We start from the raw sequence: 26312 nt of genomic DNA on the forward strand, positions 1-26312 counted from the left end.
TCAGTATGCTGGGGATGAGGAGATGCAGAAGACCTGCTACCATGACATGTTGAGGGCTGACATTCGGGAGCATGTCAGCTATTCAGCCTGCCCGACCTTGGAGTGCATGATTACCAGGGCGCGGGAGAGGGAGATTGATTTGGAGCACCTCAGGAAGAGGAAGGCGGAGACTGAGCAGGTTACAGGGGTTTCGGGGAAGAAACCCAAGGGATCCGACGTCAGGTCGAAGGGCCATCCAGGCCAAAGCCGCTGCAGGAAATGCGGCGGGCTGCATGAGGGAGCTTGTAGAGCAAGATCGTCAGGCTGCTACAAGTGTGGCAAGACGGGGCACTTTAGCAGGGATTGTACTGCCCCCGCCCCCACAGTCCAGACATCATACCTGATTTGCTTCCATTGCAATCAGAGGGGACATAAGAAGGCCAACTTCCTAAAAACAAACAAAAACTAAAAATAATCGATCATCCTCCTCGTCATCTTGGGCTCCACTTGTTACCGCTCCGTCGCCTCTTGGCATCCATAACTCTTCCCATGTTGGCATATACGGGTATTGTGGCGGCATGGAGTGTGGTCGAATGACACCCAGATCAGAATAAATACCCTCAACAAGTTGAGTAGTATAAATAGCATTCCCATGAAGGTTGTCTAAGTAAGTACCCACCCGACTTTGGAAAGGGTCGGTTGGCACTCCTCCCGCATGTTGTTGTGTCGCTTGAAGATCTCTCTCCACCTCCCCCCGGGCTCTCACATTCCTCCATCTTCTAGGCCTTTGTTGAGGTGTTGATTGCTCTTGGTACTCCACATCATCATCCCTCGGGATACTCCAATGTTATCCCTCATTAGTTACCACATGCATGGACTCTAAGTATCCCATAGTGAGATCATCCCCAAGTTTGTGTGTCAAAGTTCGGGTCAAACGTGGGACAAGAATACCATAGGAACTCGCAAGGTGCGTAACAAAATTACCCCCATTAACGGGGCTACCAGCTCGAGAAATCGTAGCCTTGCTGCCCAAATAATTTGCCAAATGGTACGGGATGTTGTAGAAAACTCCCGATGTAACAATGCTCCATAGAAAAAATATGTTAAGGCTAGTAACCTTATCCCCATGTCTCTTGTGATTGATGGAAAAACCGATTAAGCGATGGAGAAAATGGTGAATTGGGGAGCGAATCTGACTCTCTTGTGATACCCTATAATGAAATACCCCATTGGCAATTGTCGACCAAAAATCTAGACCCAATGCGCCCGATAAATACTCCCTTGATGTCGTTCTCGTAAAAAGCTCAAAAGCATGTAGCTGGGTTTCATGCTGCTCATAAATTCCCATTCTCCATGCAAACTCGCTCAGGCTACATTCCCTATACTCGCACCCAAGACGGAATACGAGTGCCCTTGGATAAAAGGGATCAACTATGGCGGCTTCAAAAGAAATAGAAGCGAAAAACTCCACACAAAGCTCCTGATACACAGGCTCACTGATTGCAAACAAATTTCTCCACCCATTACAGGTGAAAGAAAAGTTATCCACCAAAAAATGTTGTGTCAAAAATGGAGCCATCCTCTACATCAAGCCAACCTCCTCAAATATAGCCCAATCAATTCTTGGAGAAACTGCAAACTCCCTGTTGTGCAACCATCCTAATTTGTTTGTGAAGTTGGTTAAAACTTGAGTTGGCATGTCAACAGGAAGGCGGTATAACATGTGGCGAGATGACACATGCCCTTGAAATTGTTCATTGGATCCTCTTGAAGCCATTTCCTGCAAAAACAAAAAAAAACACCACAAGGTAAACAGGCTAGCAGCAAACAAGATACCATATCCTAAGTCTCACGTCGTGAGCAATAAAGCTCACTTCGTGAGTTCGATGCCACATCGAGAATCGGTCATGACATTCGACAAATCGGGCCAAATACTTGGTTGGGGTTTTATGCCAACTTGATTCTAAGTATACTCAACACATATGTAGTAAAGATTTCTCATATTTAGGGCATTGATTTTAACATTCAAATAACTACAAACCCTTACCCCAAATGCAACTTATTAAAGCAAAATTAGCCATGAGAACTAAGTATTATTACCTTAAATTGGAAGACTACGTAAGCAAAAAGAGATTAAGAGTTGGAATCGGCCGCAATCGGTAAGATGGGGGGACCAGAAAACAACTTCACTTTGTGGGGAATAAACAAAATGTGTAGGTCAAAAGGTTTCTTGTTTCTTATCTGTGGTCCCGATTCATTCTTGCTCATGTCGTGAGGATAAGGACCTCACGTCGTGAGCTATTTTTTGGCTAAAACAATTGGGATGGTTAACCAACCGAAACTGAACTAACACACTTATTGGATTATTCTAAATGAGCTGATCAACTCTGGTGGGCTGATCATCAAAGTATTACAGTCCGTATATCAGTCTAGACTCATGTCGTGAGTCTAGACTGATCAACTCTGGTGGACACGTCGAATGTACGCCTTCTTTGAATTCTCCTTTTTAGCTTTGGTCTCGTTTCCATCGAGCTTGCGTTTGATCCCCTTAGTCTCCAATTTTTCTTCACTTTTCTGAAGCTCCATAGTATCCTTTTTCTTCCTTTACCATTGGACTCGTCTCCCTGGAAGCAGCCTCGTCTTCATTACTCGACAAATCATCGCTTTCCTCACTCATCAAAGTTGTTGGTTTTGTGTAAGTAACGACTTCAACGAAAAACGATACAGATGCTCTTGGTTTGGTGCGTTTGACTTGATGAATTCTCTTGATTTCTTCCTCCACGAGCTTTTCCAATTCTTCAAGATCATCATCTTTTTCCATATTGAACACCTCACCTTTTACATCTTTTCCTTGAAAACCATCTTGTATTCCAAAAGTCTCCTCATTATCACCAACCCTCAATGTAAGCTTGGATTCACGAACATCAACTAAAGCTCTAGCAGTATTAAGTAGAGGACGACCAAGAATTATTGGGACATTAACATCCTCCTTCATATCCATAATCACAAAGTCAATCGGGAAAACAAATTTCCCAATTTTAACAAGGATGTCTTCTACAATTCCCATCGGGTGAGTCACCGATTGATTGGCCATGTGTATGGTCATCTTTGTAGCCTTTATTTTCTGAATATTCAGCTTTTGATAAAATGAATATGGCATCAAATTTATGCGAGCCCCGGAATCGGCTAAAACATAAGTCTTCAAATTGTTTCCAAACTCACATGGAAGACTGGGGCATCCGGGATCTCCCATATTCTTAGGTATCTCTCCTAATACAACTCTTGAACTTTGTTCACTGAGAATTACTTTAGAGTTCTTCTTTAATTGTTGCCGAGTGTTTATAAGATCTTGTAAGTACTTCACGTATTTTGGAATTTTTGAAAGTGAATCGATAAAAGGGGTATTAATAGGAATACCCTTTATTTGTTGAATAAACTCCAGATGTTCCCTTTCCAGTGGACGGAGATGTGCTCGAGATGGAAACGACAAAGGCGGTGGGTAAGACGGAATGGAATCTGAATTTTTCTGTTCATACCGATCCCATGTCGTGAGTATGGCGGGCTCACGACGTGAGTCTGGTGTTTCAACAACAATTTCCTTTTTTGAGCTTCTTCTTCTTTGGCTTTGGTCCGAATGGCTTTGGCTCCACTTATAGAGCTTCTAAAAACTCAGAGACGGCCTCTTCTTCAGTATCAATCGCCATAACATGGGATTGAGTCTTCTTTTCAGGAATTTGAGGAAATAGCTTCTCATTCACCAAAATTGTAAGTTGGCCAAGTTGAGCTTCAAGGTTATTGATGGAGGCTTGCTGATTTCTCAGTGGGTTTTGCTGGTCAATCATCATGGCTTGATGATTTTTCATCAAGGTCTGTTGTTCTTTCATCATTTTTCTTTGATCCTTCAATTTTGCATCAATATCATCATGTCTCTTTTCTGAAGCTTCCATGAAACGAACCAACATAGTCTCCAAATCAGCTTTCTTCTCAGCTTGTGATTGCTCTTTTTGGTAAAAACCCCAACCAGTCTGCCTAAATTTCTCTTCCTTCTGTTTCTTGTACTCATTATAAGGCAGTCACTCATTCTTTGGTTTCATCCAGTCTTCATCATGATTATCCCCACTTGAGTAGCAAACTTGAGCCTTCTTGTTCCCATATTCATCCAAATGGCAATCCTTAGTCAAGCATGGCCCACTGTATTTCTCACATCCAACTCTTATTACATGAATTGATTGGTCCATTTGGGTCAATCTTCGGTCCATAGTATTGAGCATTGCCATCATAGCAGCCATCTCTTCAGAATGTGCACCCCCACTGCTGTTTGCTCCATCTTGTCTTGGGTTGTGGTACTCACGAGAGTGTTTTGCGAATTCTTCAACTAACTCCTTGACCTCCCTTGGATTTTTCTTTTTCAGTGGCCCTTGAGAATCAAGGGGTTGTCTTGTCATAACATTGACCCCATCATAGAAAATAAACATCTCTTGTTAAACATTTAGATCATGTTGAGGACAATTCCTTAACAACCCTTTGTAGCGCTCCCAAGCTTCGTATAGTGACTCCCCCGATTGTTGCTCAAAGTTGGCTATTGCCTTATTGAGTTTAGCTATCTTGGAAGGTGGACAAAACTGATTTAGAAATTGCTCACGCATTTGAGCCCAAGTAGTGATTGTACCAGGTGGGAGTGCTTTCAACCAGTCTTTTACAGCTCCCTTGAAAGTGACTGGTAGCATCCTTAGTAAGATGGTATCTCTATTGACATTCGGGACATTGAATTAATCAACAATGTCATTGACCTCATCTAGATGCTTAAAAGCATCCTCATGATCCTTCCCATAAAATGGGATATCCTTAAGTGCGGTAAGGATGTGTCCCTTCAGCTCGAATGTGGCAGCGACAAGAATCGCTGGCTGTATTAAACCTGGACCTACATCATCTCGAATTCGCTTCTTATAAGCTCCCATTGACATTTCTTCAATGTTTTCCATCTCGTTTCTTGGCTCGTTCTCGGGTTCACTCGTATATAGTCCAAACTCGGTCTCAGAGTCGTACTCGGATTCGGTTGGGATAGGTATTTGATCTAAACTTTCAACCATGCTCTTGTTCTTTGAAGATGAACTCGACTCTTCCGTTTTCTTCCCTGACTTCTTTGAGAACATCGACGTGAATTCTTGTAAGGGTGTCTTCTTTGGTGTTTGATCTTCTTTCACGTTCTTATCTTTCTTTTTGTGAAGGGTCGACTCTGGATCTTCAAGTGGTGGCAGCAAAGGTGTGTAAGAGCCTCTGGTCATGAACTCTTGCAAAATTAACAAAATAAAAACGTAAAATGAGCAAAAACTAAATAAAACTTCCTACTGACTGGCTACCACAACGTGGTAAAGGCTACCACCTCGTGTTGTCGCAGAAAAACAAACAAAAAAGAAAAACGAAAAAAAAAACGTGAATATACTGAACTCACGTCATGAGCTTAAGGCTCACGTCGTGAGTCAAGTACTGTAAAAAACTAAGTTGGAAAAGTAACTTTTTGCAGGGATTATCCCTCAAAAAGGATCGATCAACCTAAAGCAAATAAATCAACAATTAAATGAGCCGTTCCCCGACAATGACGCCAAAAACTTGATGTGTGCAAATAGCTACACCTAATTTTAAATTTATAACCTAACTACCTTAACTAACTAATTGCACTTAGACAGTGTACCTAGTTAGACTATAGTATAACTTGGGGTAAGTCGGGTGTCGATCACAGGAAACGGTATTGACTAATTAATATACTTACTGCTAAATTAACCTAATTATTAACAAGGAATGAGTTTTATCTAATTTTGCAAGTTTAGATGAACTTAATTCTTAATACAAAATTCAATCAATTACTAAAACAATTATGTTAGTTCGAATCCACTTTCCCTCAGTGGTTTAAATTAAGATAGTATTAGCAATTTAGTTATAAATCTACTAACTTTAATTAATTCATGTAAGTCAATGTATGGTCATACAATAGTTAACACATAATCAATTATTGAATAAGATTGGAGCCATGTAAAATTTATTAATCAAAACACAATTACAATCATAATATGAGTTCTCTAGCACAACTTAATTTAATGATTCAATTACTTATCTAACATTGGTTTGATCTTAGCTCTAATAAACTACTGTTCACTGAATTATTAGGTATTCAAATTTATGCAGATTTGTATTCACTAACTACACATAACAAGAATTTAAAGCAATCAAATATTAAATTAAACATGCTAGGTAAAATCAATCAACACAAGCATATTACCAACAAGTAAAGTCAAATCTAATGTATTAAAACTATGAGTTCCAACTTCATCCAGCTAACAGGAGCAACTAGATTTAGCTGGACATACTAGCAATTAAACAAACACAAGTAATATTAAAGAGCATACTAAATGTATCAAACTATAAGTTTACTTATGAACTTCTCTTCTTCTTTGTGTTGATACCTTATTCCGGAACTTCTTTTCTTCCGCAAATCGTCTTTAGGAACCCTCCAAGGCAGCCAAAAGTCTCTCAAGTCGTAATGGACAAAGGTTTATATAATTTTCGATTTTTCCAATCTCATGTCGTGAGCCAATAAGCCTCACGTCGCGAGCCAATAAGCCTCACGTCGTGAGTGCGAGATGAATGTATTCGACAAGGACTCTTCTTTCATCCGGTGCATATCTTCTAGAATACTCCACTCATGTCGTGAGTACGTTTTTTTTGCTGAGTTTTTATTATTCTTTCCTTTAAGCCTCAAAAGTTCCATGTTTTGTCAATTTTAGTCCCTCTCTTCGAAAATATTTCTATTTGGCTGCAAAATATAATTTAAGCTTATAAGTACCAATATTTTATGCAAATAACCAAATTATCGGTAAAAATGTAAATAAATATTACCTAAAAATATGTATAAATATGACAATATCATTGTGTCAAAACTTTTATGATGAAATCTTGAATTCTTCGTTTGAGCTCCGAAAATTCCGTCACTTTGCTATTGACCCTTTTCACCATTCTGAATCACCTCCAACCCCCGAAACCGTCTGAAATAGTATAAAAAAATGTGAAAATGAAGTGTGCCAAATTTTATTCCAAAAGCAAGTAAAATACATGGTTAATTATTGAATTGCAATGCAAATGAGTGAACTAAACATGCTAAACAAATGCATACAGTGAATGCATCTTACAATCATACTTTCACTTTTCCCAATTAGAGCATTGTATTTTGAAAAAATATATTTAATTATAGCAATGACATCCAAAACAAAACAATTTTGATTGCTATAATCGGATGAATTTGTAAAATATTTATGTTTGGATTTGGTTTTTTTGTTAAATTTGGATTTATATTGTGTTTATATTTATTCAATAAGTTATTATGGTTGTTTTATAAACAGAAACATTCAATTAAACAAAAAATAAAGGTAAAATGATCCAACACAGTGACACTCTATTAGAGGGTGTTTGTTTTTTCTCTGCAGATCTGCGTGGACTCTTTTGTCTGCACGGCGCAGACCACGCGCAGACCTAAAGGTTTGCAGTGTGTTTGTTTTTTTGAAGTGCGCAGACATAAAAATGTTTGCGCGAGGTCTTCACCACACAAACTTGGCCCAACCTCTTCTCACGTCTGCGAATTGTTTTTAACCTAAAAAAAACGCATCCCTCTTTTCTATCCGCCTCCATCGTCGCTTTCTTACTTGGTCCATATTTCTCCACCCGGCAAACCCTTGACTGCTCTATCTTCAATCCGTCGACCATCACCACCGATCAGCACCGCCGTCGCGAGCATCCTCTCCGATTGAAGGCGTCCAGCGACCAGGCGACCGACGACATCTCGACCAGCCGACATTGCGATCCAGCCCACCTGCGAACAACAGGTTTCAACATTTTCCTTACGTTTTTTTTTTCAGTTTCAACGTGAAATTCTCCATGATCAGTTCCATCAGTTTCAAAATTGCATTGTGGAAATAAGTTCCATCTGCTTAATACATGATCATATTAGGTTTTTATATATAAAAAGATTAGGGATTTGCACTATGGCGTATTTTGCTTTTGCTAAAGATCAATAATTTAAGAAAGTCTTGCCTTTTCTTTTTCTGTTTATATCTCACAAGTAGTGCAGAAGCAAAAATAATCATATGCATTAGTGAAATTGTTTTGATTGTTGTTATGCTGCTTAGTATGATATTTGGTCTTAATTTTGATAAATTATGTATGGTTGAATTGATCTAAATGGAACAGAAATTAGTTGATAATCACAGCACGCCAACTGTTTGATTAAAGTCTTCAAAGATGCTAGACTTTTTATTTCTAGTTATTTCAAAGTTATTTATTTCTAGTCATTTTAAGCACCTGTTGCAAGTTGCATTGGTTATACGATCAAGAACATCTAACTTGGTGTTATCTTTTTTCTAGGACTCAATGATCTCTCCCAAGGAATGCTAAGTTGTAGTCATTTCAAGCACCTGTTGCAAGTTGCAAGCTGCATTGGTTATACCAACGATTCTTTTCTATTCATCTTTTGTGTTTAGTTTACATGTAAAACAGTCCCAATTTTTGGTGTTTTGAATGTTGTAATCAATGTAATTGTAACAAAAGTGTGATTTTACTTCAATTTTAATCACCTTTTGATTGTTGATCAAACTTTATAAACATTATCTTTAACATCACTAGCTTACAAATTTTATATGAGGTTTAACATGATAGTTTGATGTTGTAAAAATTTTTTAAAAAATATTGTTTTGGTTGTAAGAATTATATTTCAATATTATAAAATTATTTAAATTTGAAAGTTTAAAAACTCTTTTAAGTTCAAAAAAATTGGTTTATTTAAACTTTATTTGATTTTAACAGTCTGCAGACGTATAAAAACAAACAATCTTCTTATTGCAGACTGCAGACGTTTGGTTCACCTCTTCTGCTGCAGAGACTTGCAGATGTAATCCGTAAACTGCAGACATTTTGGCTTCAGAAAAACAAACAGCACCTTACAAATTCTGAGACCATTTTAAAAATTTGATCCTAATTCTGAGACCATTTTAAAAATTTGATCCTATACAAACGGCCCTAAGTTTTTCCAAAATCAAAATAGGGCATTGGATTAGCATTCGGAGTTTTGAGGCCCAATATCGTAAAACAACGTCGTTTCTAAAGCTAGAAAAAGTGTAAACTTGGTGGTGCTCCCCTAGTTATCCGATCCTCCCCTAAACCTTCAGCTATCATCGCCGCCGCATCACGTAGCTGAACTCCCGCCGGTCAACACGTCTACCTAACCTTGCTGCTGTTGCTTCAGTTGCTGGAAATCGTATACAGATGGATGAGGGTTCACATCACTCGTAATTTTAATTTAGCGTTGGATTGCCGTCGGGTCGTCACTTGTTCGTTTGCACCTCCTTTATCACTCCGGGCGGCAGCAGCGGCGGATTGTTTACTAGTAAATCTTCGTAGGAAGAATTACCTGTCTGCTTTAGGTAGGTTTAATTTTTCGACTGTTGCTTCGGTGCGAGATTCCTCCTGCGTGAAGACCATGGGTTCGCAAGCAGCGGCGGAGGTCGAGTGGCCGGCCAACAAAGTTAGAGATACCTTTGTAAAGTTTTTTGAAGAAAGGAATCACGTTTACTGGAAATCAAGTCCTGTCGTTCCTGTCAATGATCCCACCCTTCTCTTTGCGAATGCTGGTATGTTAATCTCTTCTCATCTGATTGGTTGCTATATGACTGTATTGCTAATTTCACGTAATTTTAGATAACTCATATCTGTTGAATGCTAATTTGACAACTGATATTTGGAATCCAGAAACTGATCAAGTAAATAGAACATGTGTACATATATGGTACTTAGTTTTGAAATTAGGTATCCATCATGATATCTAACAACAATAACTTTGAATTACAGGAATGAACCAGTTTAAGCCTATCTTCTTGGGTACTGCTGATCCTAACACATCATTGAGCAAACTGACTCGTGCATGCAACACTCAAAAGTGCATTCGCGCTGGTGGGAAGCATAATGATCTCGATGATGTTGGCAAAGACACTTATCATCATACCTTCTTTGAGATGCTTGGTAACTGGTCATTTGGTGATTATTTCAAAGAAGAAGCCATTGGATGGGCATGGGAGCTTCTAACAACGGTAATGACCACAGCTTTTTATCTCATTTTACCATTACTCTTTCATGTCCATGACTCGGGCCATTTATATTGGTTTACAGGTTTTTAAGCTACCTACTGATAGAATATATGCTACTTATTTTGGTGGTGATGAAAAACTGGGCCTTCCTGCGGATAACGAAGCGAGAGAGATATGGCTCAAATATCTTCCAACCGAAAGAGTTTTGCCTTTTGGTTGTAAAGTAAGTTTTTTCAATCTGTTCTAATCATGCTTAGGTTTCAGCTAACTAATCATGTTTGCTCCTTTATTTTTCTGTTAGGACAACTTCTGGGAGATGGGTGACACTGGCCCATGTGGACCCTGTACTGAAATACACTTTGATAGAATTGGTGGGCGTGATGCTGCAGATTTAGTTAACAATGATGACCCTACATTGATTGAAATATGGAATAATGTGTTTATTCAGGTAAAGATCTTGAAGCTTGTCTCATTTGTAAGCATGCATAGTTTTTATGTTCCATTGGCATTGTGGTTCATGTTTGTTTTTCCTATTCCACAGTTTAACAGGGAAGCTGATGGATCCTTGAAACCTCTACCTGCCAAACACGTGGATACTGGAATGGGATTTGAAAGATTGACTTCAATTCTTCAGAACAAGCTGAGCAATTATGACACTGATGTCTTTCTACCTATTTTTGATGCTATCCAGAAGGTAATATAAAAACTGCAAGAACACATACAAAAATACTCCTTTACATATGTTAGTTGAAAATTGCAATATACATGGTCTGACTTTCATTGCTTTTGACTAGTCAACCGGTGCTAGACCATATTCTGGCAAAGTGGGGGCAGATGATGTGGATGGAATTGACATGGCATACAGAGTTGTTGCTGATCACATTAGAACTCTTTCATTTGCCATTGCAGATGGTTCTTGTCCAGGTTAAATCCACTGTTTGAATTGTTTGCTTTAGTATTACTCAATAAGTTGTATGTTTAATTTTCTTTATTATTTAACCATAATGACTAATTGTGCTATATAACTTGTTTTGATTTTTATAATAATATAAGTTTTCTTGTTTTATAGGCAATGAAGGGCGTGAATATGTTTTGCGACGCATTCTTCGGCGAGCTGTACGTTATGGAACAGAAGTATTGAAAGCACAACAAGGATTTTTCAATGGGTAAATTTTGAAAGTCTGATTCAAAATCAACATTATGATGTATATTGCAACATACGTTTTTTTCTATCAATAGAAATATCATTTTGAAGGGTTACAATACATTGTATATTATAGTATATGCAACTTTTGGTAATATTTTGTTATGATGGTAACAGATTGGTAAAAGTTGTGGTGGATGTAATGGGTCATGTTTTTCCCGAGCTAAAGCAACAAGAGGCGCATATCAGGGAGATTATAGCAGAAGAGGAAGCAAGCTTTGGGAGGACATTACTCCATGTAAGCTTAATCTTTATTTATAATTTACAACCCTATTTTTGTTAGAAAAAAAAGTTGAAAATCAAATTGGAAAAAAATGAAAATGGTTGTATAAATGAATTTACCTCTATCTCTGTTTTGCATATAGAGAGGATTACACTAGGCTTCTTTTTTTAAACACTTCTCTATAAAAATATCTTGTTTCAAGAAGAAAAAACAACAGAAATGAAAAGGAAAATACAAGATGTATAAACAGTTATCTCTATAAAAAATCTCTTGTTTCAAGAAGAAAAAACAACAGAATGGAAAGGAAAATACAAGATTTTTACAATGACTAAATTGCCCATGGTTGTGTATATAGGGAATTGAGAAGTTTAAGAAGACTGTTCAAGATGTTCAAGGAAAGATATTTAGTGGACATGATGCATTTCTGTTGTGGGACACTTTTGGATTTCCATTGGATCTAACTCAGGTGTGTGGAGGGTTCTTTTGACTACTTACTTTTATGCCATTTGTTTTTCTATTATAAACATATATGTTTTCTTTTTCCAGTTGATGGCAGAAGAAAGAGGGTTGACTGTTGATGTTGATGGTTTTAATATTGCAATGAATGAAGCCAGAGAAAGATCAAGAAACGCCCAGAATAAGGTTCCTCATTTTGTGTTCTTTTTTCTTGCCTGCGTCCATGAAAAATAACTGAATCCCTGTTTGGTAGTTTCATTGCTAATGTAATATTTGTGACAGCAAGCTGCTGTTACGATTGTCATGGATGCAGATGCCACCTCAGCACTGCATAAGAAAGGGGTTGCTACAACAAATGATAGTTTCAAATTTACATGGTTTAAGGTATGTAGGCAAGCCTGTTTACTTATATAACTTCATTCACCATCTGTCAACTTAGTATTTTGCTAAAAATATCATTTTTTTTTATAAAAATTCCAGGACCATAAAACTGTGATAAAAGCCATTTACACGGGTAGTGAGTATGTTGAAAGTGCATCTGTTGGTGATGACGTTGGTATAATTCTTGAAAGCACAAGTTTCTATGCTGAGCAAGGTGGTCAGGTTAGTCATTAGTGTTATTGACCTATTCACTTTTTAGACAAATGATGAGATATACAACAGTGTTTTTTATGTAAATTACACCATATGATGGGCGTTGAGCTGTACCACATAATTTATATGTTTCTTTTTATAAAATCTGACATAGTTTACTGGGGTTTTAGATATTTGATACTGGAGCACTTGGAGGTTCATCTGGATCATTTGACGTTGTGAATGTTCAAGTTTATGCTGGTTATGTGATTCATCTTGGTAAAATTAGTGGGAAGTCTGGCACTTTCCATGTGGGTGATGAAGTAGTTTGTAAGGTAAGCTAAATTGCAGGAAATAGCAACATACTTACTTTACTTTTATTTTTTTTTACCAATATAGACAATGTACATTACTTTATACCCATAATAACTATATGTTTACATTTCTTTACCCACAATGCACTTACATATTAGCAACATACTTACATATCTATACAAATAATGGCAATATGTAACAATAAAGTACAATGCTCTTATTGATAGCAAAATGTAAGTATGTTGCTATAATAGGTGAAAACCGAAAAGTAAAGTACATTGCTATTATTGGTTAAGAAAACAAATATGTTGCAATTATAGGTAAGTAATAAAGTAAATTGCCATATTGGTAGTAAGAGTGGTCTCCACACTTTTTTCATTAATATTTATGGTGGCTTTGTTGTACTTTGTTTCACCTTTTTGGGATTAATATCTTGTTGTTTAGGTTGACTATGAAAGGCGTCAGCGCATTGCTCCTAACCATACCTGTACACACATGTTGAATTTTGCCTTAAGGGTAATTGAAAAATTATTGATTTTATAATTTTTATTTGTTGTCACCTTGGCTGATCATTCTCAAAACTCCCTAACACTGCATGATTTTTGTAGGAAGTACTTGGAACACATGTTGACCAAAAAGGATCAATTGTTCTTCCTGAAAAACTAAGATTTGACTTTTCCCATGGTAAAGCTTATCATTCTACTTTCTGTCACAACATTATATTTGAAAAATCTACACATTTATAGAGATGTCCTACAAATACAAAGAACTTTTCACTACTATAATTCTGTAGATGTTTCAAAAATACGATGCAATAATTTTGTAGTTTCTTTGAAGTACTATATACCATAGTAAGAAGCAAAAGTGGATAGAAACAACTGAAAGTAGGATGCTATAGCAAACAAATATTTATAAGAACATTGCTATTTTGCACTAACAATAAAAATTACATATAAAATTTCTACAGGAAAGCCAGTAAAGCCAGAAGATCTTCGCAAAATCGAATCCATTGTGAATGAACAAATTAAAGCCGAACTAGAAGTTTCTGCAAAAGAGGCAAGCCTTGCTGATGCAAAACGTGTAAATGGATTACGTGCTGTATTTGGCGAAGTAAGCAGTATAAAACTATTTAATTTTTGTTCTTTTTTTTTTCTTTTAAAATCAGAGAAAATAAAAAAAAAATTAATTGGTGATATATACAGGTGTATCCTGATCCAGTTAGGATTGTTGCTATTGGTCGAAAAGTGGATGAACTCTTGGCTAATCCTGAAAATGATGAGTGGCAATCCATATCTGCAGAGCTCTGCGGAGGTATATATGCATTTTAATATTGATGACTTGAGGGCATTAATGTCTTTCGTACAAATGAGAGGTTGAGAGCAAGTCTGTGTCCTACCTTATAGTGCATTAACGACACTCTCTCCTTTAACCGTTTTCTTTTACCCCATTAATCATCCTTGAGTCTTAAATCTTTTTTCTTTTTTACTAGTTAATCTATTTTATTAATTTTACAAAAGAATAATGAATATGTTTCTAAAACGTTTATCATTAAAAAACATAGTAACACCAATATTGAATATTTGAAATTAGAATGATTTTTTTTTGTAACTGACATACATTATGATGTATTTATTTAATTAAATATTAACACCAAGTAATGTTTCATTGAGAAATATGTTGTATGTTGCTTGATAAAATATTTCATATAGACAAGGATCAATAATTTAAATTTTAGAAAAATATACTTTTGAAAAGGTTGTGCATTGGAGAAGGTTTGTGTTAATACAGGTTAATCGAAATCTGATGTGGCAAGAGTAAAATGTTTTTAATTCTTAGTAATTTTTCTCCCATTATCATTAATCTAGACCAAAGCATGCTAAATGGGGCTTTATATCTCTCTATTTTGTTATGTCATTCATTACAAAATACAAATGGGGCTTTATAGCGCTCTTTTTTTTAATAAATTATATCAAGTATTTTTGATATATTTTAGGGACGCATATTTCAAATACACGAGAGGCAAAGGCATTTGCACTTTTATCTGAAGAGGGAATTGCCAAGGGGATTAGGCGAGTTACTGCTGTTACTACAGATTATGCTTTTGAGGCTATCAAAAAAGCAGCTGCACTCGAGGAGGAAGTCAATCAGGCATCAAAGCTGGATGGAAGTCTCCTTGAACAGGTTGGTTGTTTAGTTTATGGAAAATTAAGGGGAATAGCCACACACTTTACTCTTCTTTTTATCAATTTAGACAACATACTCTATAGTTTTTACCGATGATACCAATGTATTTATATTTTTAGGAAAAATTATGTGTTCTTTTTTGTTTCAGAAAGTATCATCTTTGAATGGTCAAGTAGAGTCTGCAGCTATTTCATCAGCAAAGAAGGCTGATCTAAAGGCAAAAATCTCCATCCTACAGGTAAGAAAAACACAACCTACTTTCATCCTTTTTAATTTTTAATTTTTTTTAACAACATAAATATTTTCTCTAGTTAAAAAAACTATTTTTTGGGTTTTAAAAGAGATAAGCATAACTGCATAACATGGTTTCACTAACTTATCGATTTAGCCACTGAACTATCATTTTTGGATACCAATAACAGCAATTTGTGAAATGACTATGTTCCTAACTACTTATACTTACAATTTCTTACATTTCTATACCAATAACAGCAATATGTGAAATGAAACTTGTAAGCATTTTATAAGCTCAAGGTATAAGGTAAAAAAATATGAGCAGGTGGCTATTATGAGTAAAAGATTAACTGGGAAAATAATTGTTTTTGTTTTTTCTTTTTTCTAAACAGTGAAAAAAATTTATGACTGTTTTAAACAGTCAGTAGAGAAAATAGTTAGATTCTTTTTGTATTTGTGTTTGAGTAAAAGTAAAAAGATAAAGATGGGTTGGGTGGTTTTGTATTTACAGAATCAAGTGATAAAAAATAAAAAGAAAATGGGTGAAGAGAACATCCAGAAAGCTGTTGAAAGTGCGACTAAAGCAGCAGAAGTTGCTTTATCTGAAGGAAAGGCTTTCTGCATTTCACATGTTGAAGTTGGCTCAGACACTGCTGCCATTCGTGAAGCAGTTGTGAAAGTCATGGAGCAAAAGGTAGGTTGTCCTTTTTTTTTAAAATAAAAAATCCATTTATTTTTTTTTTAATAATTTTGGTTTTGTGAGCAGGGAATGGCAGTGATGGTTTTTAGCACTGATGAAGTATCAAAGAAGGCTTTAATTTGTGCGGGTGTACCAGAAAAAAGTGATAAAAGTCAGCATTTGAAGGTGTTGGAGTGGCTCAAGGCGGCACTGCAGCCGCTAGATGGTAAAGGTGGTGGAGGGAAAGGCGGTCTTGCTCAAGGCCAGGTAATTATTGCCATTTACATTTTATAGTATTATTTCAAGTTTTGTAAATATTAAATTCTGTGATTATTGTTGAATAATATAATAATAGAATAGTTTTGTAACTATAACATATATAAAAAAATTCAATCCATTCCTATGACATGGGTGACCCATACATGATCATGGAATGTAATGACTCATTTCATTACCTTTTTCTTATTCCATTCCTTCCTCATTCCATCCATTCCATTTAATAGAAAAAGTCAGGGAGGCTTTCCCCTTAATTTTTTCTAGTCTTGTCGGCATGTAATTTTCCTTCCTTTTACCTTAAGTTTGATGCTATTTTATTTTCTCAAATATTTTTTTAATCTATCATTTATACATACATACATTCAGCACTTCATAGGATCTGTTTATGACAATAATACTGTACTTTCTTTCAGGGACCTGATATAAAGCATGTAGATGAAGCAATAGATGTTGCCAAGTCATTTGCTGCCCTCAAACTCGGCTGAAAAGTATAACACTTCTCTTCTCTCGTATGGTTTATTTTTATGGTTTCCTTATTTCAATATACGAATCTACAGAATGGTCTTGAAACTTGAATCTTCTCTCTTTTTATTTTTTCATAGTTGAAACCATGTTGGTTTGTGTTAATATTTTTCAAATTAGAAAACCTCTATTTATGTGTTTCTTATATTGTTAATTGGTGCTTTTTTTAATTGCATTGTCATGTTGGTAATTCACACTTATTAAATAATTTACTAGTACCCTCAAAATAAATTAGGGGTATCCATTAAAGAAAGTAACCAATTTTTGTTTATTTTTTTGAAAAATAACCACAGTTTGGACTGGGTCATTTTGTTAGAATGTTTCTTTTCACAGATTTTTTTGAATTAAAAATCTAAGACTCCAGACAAAAAAACTGCTCCAAGTATTAAAAAGTAAGTCCGAAATATATTCAAAAATTTGAGAAAATACTTTGTTTTTTACTTAAATCTAACAAAAAAAAAAACAGACAACAAATAGTACATAAAATACAATTACTTAAAATCAAACATTTGATGAGAAGGATAATCTAGACATGAGTTGAGAGGGTTTTCTGAAAATTTACGTACAAATGAGAAGGAATTTCAAGAAAATGTCTAGAATAACCCATTTAGGAGAAGATAATCATTTTTGCAAAACACAAAATTTTGTTATTTTTGTTTGGCTAGTTTAATCAATATCCAAATATATAAAGATCACATATTAACGGTCTAAATCTTTTAACATTTATGTAGATTCAAATTGTCTAAAACGATAAATTTGAGTAAATTCAAATGATCTAAAATAAAGTTTCTTTCAAAATCTTAAAATTGGAGAATTTTTTTTAAATATGATATTTGATCGAAAAACAATAATATCAGACCATTTGAAATCACAATTTCAGACATCAATGGTATTTATTTTGTAATTATTTAATTTTTTTTCATATGATATTTTATGGGGTTTTATTATTATTTTTATTTTTTAAATTCCACATAATATTGATATGCAATATTTATAATAATAAATGTCATAATAAATAGATGGGATAATGACTTAAGAGGTAATATATTATTCGATTTAAACATATTTAGTCACTGAGTTTATTTTTTTTGTCTATATTTTCCCTTTCAATTTGTTAAACTGTACACATTCAGTCCTTATGACTGGCTATTAGGTAAAATGACTTAATAGGGTAATATATGACTGACTTTGTACACATTTAGTCCTTATTTTTTTTGTTGCAAGATAATTTATTTTTGGTTTTGTACTCATTCAATACCTATGAATGATTTTTTTAGGTTTTTCTCACAACATCTTACGTGGAATAATCATTAACGAAGTGTTTTAGGCTTTTGATGCTTATGTCCATCACATTCTCGATTAATTGGTTGCTTAGATCATGTGTTTTGAATGTCATAACTTTTTCATACTATCTCGTATTTTAACGATCTGTATGTCTATGTGTTTGTATTTTGTCTAGTACAACTCAAAAAATAATATATTTTTTACTTATGATCTTTATATCCATACGTTTTTTATAAATGCATGTATGATTGTTTTTTTTATAAAATCGTAAGTAAAAACTTATTATATTTTAATAGGATTAATCTTAACGAAAGTTATAACAGACTTAAAAAACGAACACGTAGATATAAAGATCGTTAAAATCATATATCGTATGAAGAAGTTACGACGTTCGGAACACAAAACCTAAGCCAAACCACAAGACCTATGCAACAAGCAGTCGAGGCCGCGATAGACATAAGCATCAACAACCCCAAACACATCATCAATGATATTCTCATGTAAGATGTCCTAAGAAAAACCCTAAATAAATAATTCATAAGTGCTGAATGGGTACAAAAACAAAAATAGACTTATTTTGAAACAAAAAAATATATTAAGGACTAAATGTGTACAAAATGAGAAATATATTACCCTAATAAGTCATTTTTCCCGGCTAACCTGTAGTAACCGGTCATAAGAACTGGATGTGTACAATTTAACAAGTTGAAGGGGTAAATGTTGACGAAAAAAAACTCAGTGACCAAATGTGTACAAATCAAAAAATATATTACCCTTTTAAGTCATTATCCGTAAATAGATATCAATTTCATTAATGGAGATTTCCTTTTAATTTCAAAATACATAAATTAGTATAGTGATATAATTGACTAGAATTCACTAAATAGTATCTATGACATGATAAAATTCAATTTTATCTTCGAGTTTATGCTAGGTACAAACAAGTTCCTGAACAACTAGTTTCACTACATAATTTACTATAAATTACATTAAGTTATAACTTGTCTATTCTTTTTTTTTTTTGTATAAACATTTTAAGAGTTGTTAATTATCTTTGCTGCTCTAAATGAAAACAAACTATTAACTTTAGATATACGTGAAATGAAAAAATGTTAAATGTCATTTTAAAAATCTTAATGTCCCATTTGTTGTATTTACAAGAGGGATATCGAGTAAACCAACCATCATAATGACCTTTTAAAAAAAAAATAACCATTTTTCGATATTTGAAAAATAACCACTTACTCTTGAATGACCTATTTCAAATTTGATCTTCAAATTTCAGAGTTCTATATTGTTTTTTCCTTTGTTTTTTCTAAATAAATCTGCTTATGTCTGAAATGTCAATTTTGAAATTTAATATCATAGTTTTTCAATCTAATTCCTGATTTCATGCCCTAATATTAAACATAGTTCATGTTTAGTACATTGTTTAACTTTTTGTTAAATTTAAGTAAAAATAAAAATTTTGCTCGAAATTCTAGAACTGTTTATCGGATTTCAAATTTGTTCTTAAAATTTCAGAGTTTTTGAGACAACAAATATTCAATCATTGCTAGTTGTATGTTGCATTGTCTAGAGTTAAAAACAGAGCTTGATTAAATATATCAAAGGAAAATTTCATCTATACCCTTGTAAACTTTCATAATTATGTGTATATCCTTGTAAAATTTTAAATTACATATATATCCTTATAAAACCTATAAAATTACATATACATCCAAATACTTAATTTAATTGTATTTAATATACTAAATAAATAAAAACACTATCTTTAAATTAAATTATAACTATATTACTCAAATACTTATTTTCAATCTCTCTCATAATTGATCTTCTTATTCACAACAAGGTTATCCACACATAATCGATTAGCAAAAGTCATTGATTGCATACTAAAATTGTTAAATAATATAGTGCATCTCCTACTATCGATTTACGGGACCTCCGATTATTCTTTTTCTAAACATTTTTGTTCTTCCTTTGTTTTCAGTTATAATTACACATGTAAATGACAGAAAAAATTAATTTCAATGTGGGTTTTAATATTTTTGTAAGGCTTCAAAAAGTAAATAGGTTGAGAATAGCAATGTAGGACAAGGATATTATTGTAATATTACAAGTTAATTATATTTTTAATAAGAAAAAATTAATTTAAAGATTGTTTCTTTTATTTTTTAATATATTAAAAATGATTAAATTAAGTATTTGGATATATATATGTAATTTTATAGGTTTTATAAGGATATCTATGTAATTTAAAATTTTACAACAATATACATGTAATTATGAAAGTTTACAAATATATAGTTAAATTTTCCCAAATATTAATTTTAGACAAAGATGGTAAATTTAGCAATAGGACATTTAATACTAAAGTATTTATTTATTCATTATTTCGATTATATTTATTTTGAAATTTTACTATAAAAATATTTAATGTTTATACCTTTATATTTAATATTTTTTAATCAATTTATATAGTACATATATCTTACAACTAGCATGCAATAAATAAAAAACTTTAGAGATTAATTTTCTTGTTGTTTCATTTTTCAACTATCTAATGTTCTCCCAAAATATCTTCGATGTATGGAAGATGAAACACATTCCTATTTTTAGTATTTTATCTAAAAATATCTTTAACAATTATATTTTCTATTATTTGTATTACATGGTTTTAAAATATTCGTTATGATTTTGTCATAACACGTCATTTCTTCAAGACTTATATCCAACGCATTTGAGAAAAATACTGTCTTACATTAGATAGTTGTTTATATATATAATCATTAATAAAATTACCACCTTAACAAACGTCATCGCTCGCCAGTCGCCACGGCTTATAAGACTTAAAACTTGACATTTCCACCAAGTCTCACATTAAATAGTTGTTTGTATATATTAATTCTTCCTGTCGAATGCTATTAAAAAATATCATTTTAAATTTTTTTATCGTTCTTTCTTATCTTTTTTTTTGAACCAGCAACTACAATATATAATCTATTTATATATTAACACCTAAATCCACTACGGACATGACTTGAACCCTTGACTTAAAAAAAAAAAAAACACACGCCATCTGATACCTGGTTAGAAACCTTAAACCTTTTGTCATTGTTCCTTGTCTCACTAAAATAAATAAGTTTTATTGAGAAAAAAAATTAAAGAGAAAATGACAAAAATAGCCATTTACACTAATTGTATTACAAAAATAGCAAAAAAAAATCGAAATTACAAAAATGGCCACCCATTTCGCAGATGAGAAGATCCCATCTGCGAAATGGGCTTCTCATCTGCGAAAATACAAGTACCTAAAGCACAGTTACCTGTACTTTCGCAGATGAGAAATTTTTTTTTTTTAATATTTTTTCTGTATAAATAGGGCTAATTTCGCAGATGGAATAGGTCCATCTGCGAAATGGTGTTTTTTTTTTTTTTTTTTTTTTTTTTTTTTTTTTTTATAAGTTTGACTATGAAATGAATTGGTTTGAAAGCGAGTTCAGAAATACCTCCCTGTGGACATATGTATTCTAGATTAGTTCCATTAACTTGCCATCTCCCACCGGTTACAAGACAAACCAAATATTCAATTATTTTTTGAACAAATTGTAGAGAGAGTTCCTAAACAAATAACAACCAAAATGATATTTTTTCTACAAAAGTTTTTATATAGCAACGTGATTTCGTAGTTAAACCAATTCATTTCATAGTCAAACTTAAAAAAAAAAAAAAAATACAAAAAAATACACCATTTCGCAGATAGACTGAGAGGATTTCGCAGATGGACCTATTCCATCTGCGAAATTAACCCTATTTATACAGAAAAAATATTAAAAAAAAAAAATTCTCATCTGCGAAAGTAAAAGTACCTAATGCACAACTGTGCTTTAGGTACTTGTACTTTCGCAGATGAGAAGCCCATTTCGCGGATGGGACCTTCTCATCTGCGAAATGGGTGGCCATTTTTGTAATTTCGATTTTTTTTTGTTTATTTTTGTAATGCAATTAGTGTAAATGGCTATTTTTGTAATTTTTTCAAAATTAAAAATTAAAAATGTAATACTACTATGAATAGAGAGACAACATTGTAATTCTCCATTTCTCCTGTTTTGATTTCGTTGCATAACTTATTTGTTTGGGAAAATCGAAAACCTTCTTACAATAAAAAGATACTGATTTTGTGCTTCTGGGTTCATGGTGGATTTTGAAGCACCTTCATTCTCTTTAGGGCTTGATTATGACCTACTCGATTCAGAGCCCCAAATCACTTCTGTAAGTGAAGATGATGATTATGAAACTCTAATTGTCGATGATTCGGAGCCTGAATATTCGGATCCTCCTCCGAAGTCGAAGCGCCTCCGGCGTGTACTTACCGACGATGTGACAACATCATCAACGGTTTCAGCCAATCCTGAGGTGGAGTTGCGTTCCAGTGCGGTTGTTGATGATGAAGATGATAACGTGTTCTGTTCAAAGGAGGATATGCGTACTGGTGACAATCTACTTCCAGTAATTGTTTCTCATTTCTATGAACATAGAATGATAAATTATTGAATCAAATTAATTTAAACAACCAGTATCTATCAGTCAATTACATGCCTCACGAAAGAAATACACTTTGGAACACCATGAGAACACTTCCAACTTTGCTAAAAGTTTCATTTAGGGATTTAGTCACGACCAAGATCAATGTCACCTTATTATTTGCATTATTATTTGCATTCAATCCATTTTGAAATTATGATAAGTGGAACAATGTTAATCAGCCGAGTAAGGATCAATATACTCATTATAATCCATGCTTAACTTTAGCTCATATCCTAATCTATTAAGATCATAATTAGTAACCTGAAGTTGTATGTTCTCGGCTGAAGTTATTTCTTCAATGCTACCTTAAACAAGTCGTGATTCTTCGGTATTCAATAACCCTTGAATCCCTAATTGTCAGATTTCTTTGAACTACCAAAACACGTATTTCAGAATTGTTAATATTAAGCTTTTTAATACATTTGGTGATTCTCTTATTCATAACGTTCTTACTGAAGATCCCTAGATTGTGTTTCTGCTTGATATACGTTTCAGATTTACCCATTTTGAGACTTTTGTTCACTTGTTTGTTAAATTATCTGTTGTTTCTATCTTCAAATTGTCTTCACATCATTCTTCTCATGCATACTATTTTTATTTCTAATATCAGATGAACATCTGCATACACAAAACCATCCTCTCTCCACCAGTTCAAAGTTACCAAACACGCCTGGAGTTTTGACTAGTCAACCAGGAAACAAAAGTCAAACTTTCCGTCGGAGACGACTTCTGTTGACTGTTTCTGACTCTGATTCTGATGATCCTTCTGTCAGTGACAATGTTAATAATAACAAATGTAACATATCAGAATCAATTGATTTATCCACTACAGAAAGAGAAAGTCCATGTGAAGATTTCAAATCAGAGAAAAGTTCATTAAATTTTGATGACTCTCTTCCTCCTGCTGTTCATTACTTTTTTCATGATGATTTAAGGATCCAAGAGCTTGTTCAAAGTCGCCTTCCTAATTTTTTTCCTCTGTGTAAAATTTCAAATAGAGAGCTTGAGCAACCCAGCACATTAGAAATCGATTACATGTAATCTTTGCTTCCAATTCATTTAACTATTTGACTGATGGTTTTTAAGCTGCCATTTGTTACACTAAATGGGACATAAAGCTGCAAGTTTTGTCTCATTTTGGATGACAAAAACAAAAAGTCAAAAAGCTGTAGTTTTTGTCCCATTATCTAATCCCACCTTATTCCATATTTTTGGATGACACAAAAAAGTTACAATTGACATTAGTACAACACCAAACACAATATAACTTGTTTTATCAAATTGGGGTTTATGGTGTTATGACATATTCTTGTTAGAGTGACATGTTTGTGTGTTTGTTACAGGGGTCAATTTAAGTGTGGTGCAAGCTCAAAACAAGGTGTTAGAAATATTAAAGACAAGAAAAGCTCAAAAACTAGAAGTAAAATTTCAAGAAAAGAGAATGTTGAAGAGACATCACAAGGTTGGGTGAACCCAAAGCTTTGTGTTGATAACAAGATTATAACAAAAGACACTCCTAAAAGAAAGGCTCATGCAGCTCAACAATCTGCTGGATATTGGGTAATAGGTCAAGATGGAAAAAGGGTAAGTTTAATTGGTTAAAAAGTTCGTAATTTACAAAGTTTTACTTATTTGCTTATAACAACTATTTTAAATTAATTCTACATTTGGTTTAATCATCGTTTTCAAATGCTATCCAGTTTGTTATGGTTGACTTCAAGTTCTAAGTGTTTATTTTAAATAATTTGTTTGATATCATCATCAGATGGTACTATAAGATTACTTATATACACATTTTATCTATTTCTTTCTTAAATAATCAAAAGATTTCAAACATTCGACTCCTTCAGAAGTTATTGTTTGTGGTTTATACTTGAAGACATTAAAATGCAATTCTTGAAATACTAGTTATTCTTTTGTTGTTTTAAATGTTTTAAAGTATTCATAAACCTTCAGGTTTATGTTGGTAAAAGGGGTCAGGAGCTGACTGGACGAGTTGCTTACATGCAGTACAAAAAGGTAAAATGACCAGCTTATAAAAAGCAAATATACCAAATAATAATAATAAAAAATTAAATTTGTATCTTAATAGTACAGCATCCCATTTTGATTATTTTTGGTATGAACTCCTTATTTTATGTTACCTAGTTTTTTAAACAATTAAATTTGTCAAAATTCACCATAATTAAATTTATCTGATTATGATTATTCAATATCACATGGAAAACACTCATCTAAATAATAATTTTTTTGCTAGTTTCTTATTGTGAGTGAGTGTTGCTGAATATTTGTATTATTGTGGCAGGAGAGTGGATCATGGTTTAAAAAGGCAAAGAGGAAATCTGCTAAGAAGAATAAATGAATTAAATAGTGGTAAATACAGTAATCAAAAAGAGAATGGAATGGAATGACAAAATAGTGTTTGCTTGTCACAAAGGAACGGAATGGAATGGAATATATCTTACGGAATGCGATTTCTTCTTTTGGGCTCATATATTATTATTGTAATTATCAGTTATTTTTATTCATATAATCTTTAATAACCCCAATCAATTTAAAAATAAAAAATATATGTTTTTATATAATTTTATGTAAAAATTTCATGGTATTTTATTTTATTTTTTTCTTAAATTTTGTAAACAGTTTTTTAATGGTATATAATTCTTTTAACTATTAGAAATGCATTCTAAACGACTAGGCGTACATGTCATCAATTAATGAAACATGTAAAATATGTTACCGGGAGAAAGTGGTCAAATCATCATTTAATTTTAGTTTGGGATTTATTCGTAAATTATATTAAAATAATGAGACTTTAATGGAATCAAGTCAATAATAAAACCGGAAAAAAAGGTCAAATTGTCATTTTTACGGGTACTTTATGTTTTTTTGTAAACAAATTTTAGTTTGAGACTTATTTATAAATTATAGTAAAATATTGAGACTTTTGTGAAGATTTTTCTAACTAAAAACAATAAACTCCTATTGCCAAACAAATGTTTTTTTTTTTCTTAAAAGCTCCAAAAAAATCATGTGCAAAATATAGGGATGAACAAAAACCGAACCGAAAACAAAAAAAAACCGACATAACCGAAACCGAAACCAAAGCAATAACCGACGGTTTAGGTTTGAATTTTACAAAAACTGAAAAATAACGGTTTGGTTCGGTTTTGACGTATAAAACCGCCCATAAAAACCGAATTGACCCATATATATATATATATATATATATATATATATATATATATATATATATATATATATATATATATATATTATGTTTTAAACTTTTAGTTTTAGACTTTAGACTTTATATTTTTAGTACTTTATGTTTATTTTCAACAGATTGTTAATGGTGTTAAAATTTGATCTTTTGAACATTTTTACGCTTTTAGAATATTAAAATCCGTATTCTTTATTTTAGTATATTTGAAGTAGATAAAATACTATTTATCACAACATACTTTCACTGGGTTTGAACCAAAAAACTAGAAAAAAACAGGAGCTCATAAACCTATGGTTTAAAACCGAAAACCCATAAACCCAACCCGGAAAACCGAACCATGCGAAAACTGAACCTATATATGTTTAAAAACCAAAAAACCGACTTTCTAAGGTTTGGTTTGGTTTTAGCCAAAAACCGATCCAAACCAACTCATGCTCATC

General features: G+C 33.2%; 2 protein-coding genes and 1 non-coding gene across 3 annotated transcripts; all 3 read left to right on the forward strand.

Annotated features, from left to right (window-relative positions):
* The first annotated feature begins 4470 nt into the window (after window positions 1-4470).
* LOC145065130 (small nucleolar RNA R71) lies at window positions 4471-4577 on the forward strand. Its single transcript, XR_013688280.1, has one exon. It is a non-coding gene; the product is annotated as a small nucleolar RNA R71 (small nucleolar RNA).
* Window positions 4578-9150: 4573 nt separating this feature from the next.
* Window positions 9151-16912, forward strand: ALATS (Alanyl-tRNA synthetase). Its single transcript, XM_079010937.1, has 22 exons — window positions 9151-9653; window positions 9871-10109; window positions 10189-10329; window positions 10408-10554; window positions 10648-10800; window positions 10901-11030; window positions 11176-11272; window positions 11428-11548; window positions 11889-11999; window positions 12080-12175; window positions 12272-12373; window positions 12470-12592; window positions 12754-12897; window positions 13322-13393; window positions 13486-13561; window positions 13845-13987; window positions 14080-14188; window positions 14871-15058; window positions 15210-15299; window positions 15807-15989; window positions 16062-16241; window positions 16664-16912. The coding sequence occupies exons 1-22, from the start codon at window positions 9293-9295 to the stop codon at window positions 16733-16735; spliced, it is 3078 nt and encodes a 1025-aa protein (XP_078867063.1). The 5' UTR covers window positions 9151-9292; the 3' UTR covers window positions 16736-16912.
* A 5232-nt stretch (window positions 16913-22144) lies between these two features.
* Window positions 22145-25138, forward strand: LOC145064259 (uncharacterized). Its single transcript, XM_079011741.1, has 5 exons — window positions 22145-22551; window positions 23257-23683; window positions 23990-24230; window positions 24603-24665; window positions 24952-25138. The coding sequence occupies exons 1-5, from the start codon at window positions 22254-22256 to the stop codon at window positions 25006-25008; spliced, it is 1086 nt and encodes a 361-aa protein (XP_078867867.1). The 5' UTR covers window positions 22145-22253; the 3' UTR covers window positions 25009-25138.
* The last annotated feature ends 1174 nt before the right edge of the window (window positions 25139-26312 follow it).

Source organism: Lactuca serriola, chromosome 7 (assembly GCF_051521515.1).
Source record: "Lactuca serriola cultivar US96UC23 chromosome 7, Lser_US96UC23_V15, whole genome shotgun sequence".
Classification (NCBI taxonomy): domain Eukaryota; kingdom Viridiplantae; phylum Streptophyta; class Magnoliopsida; order Asterales; family Asteraceae; genus Lactuca; species Lactuca serriola.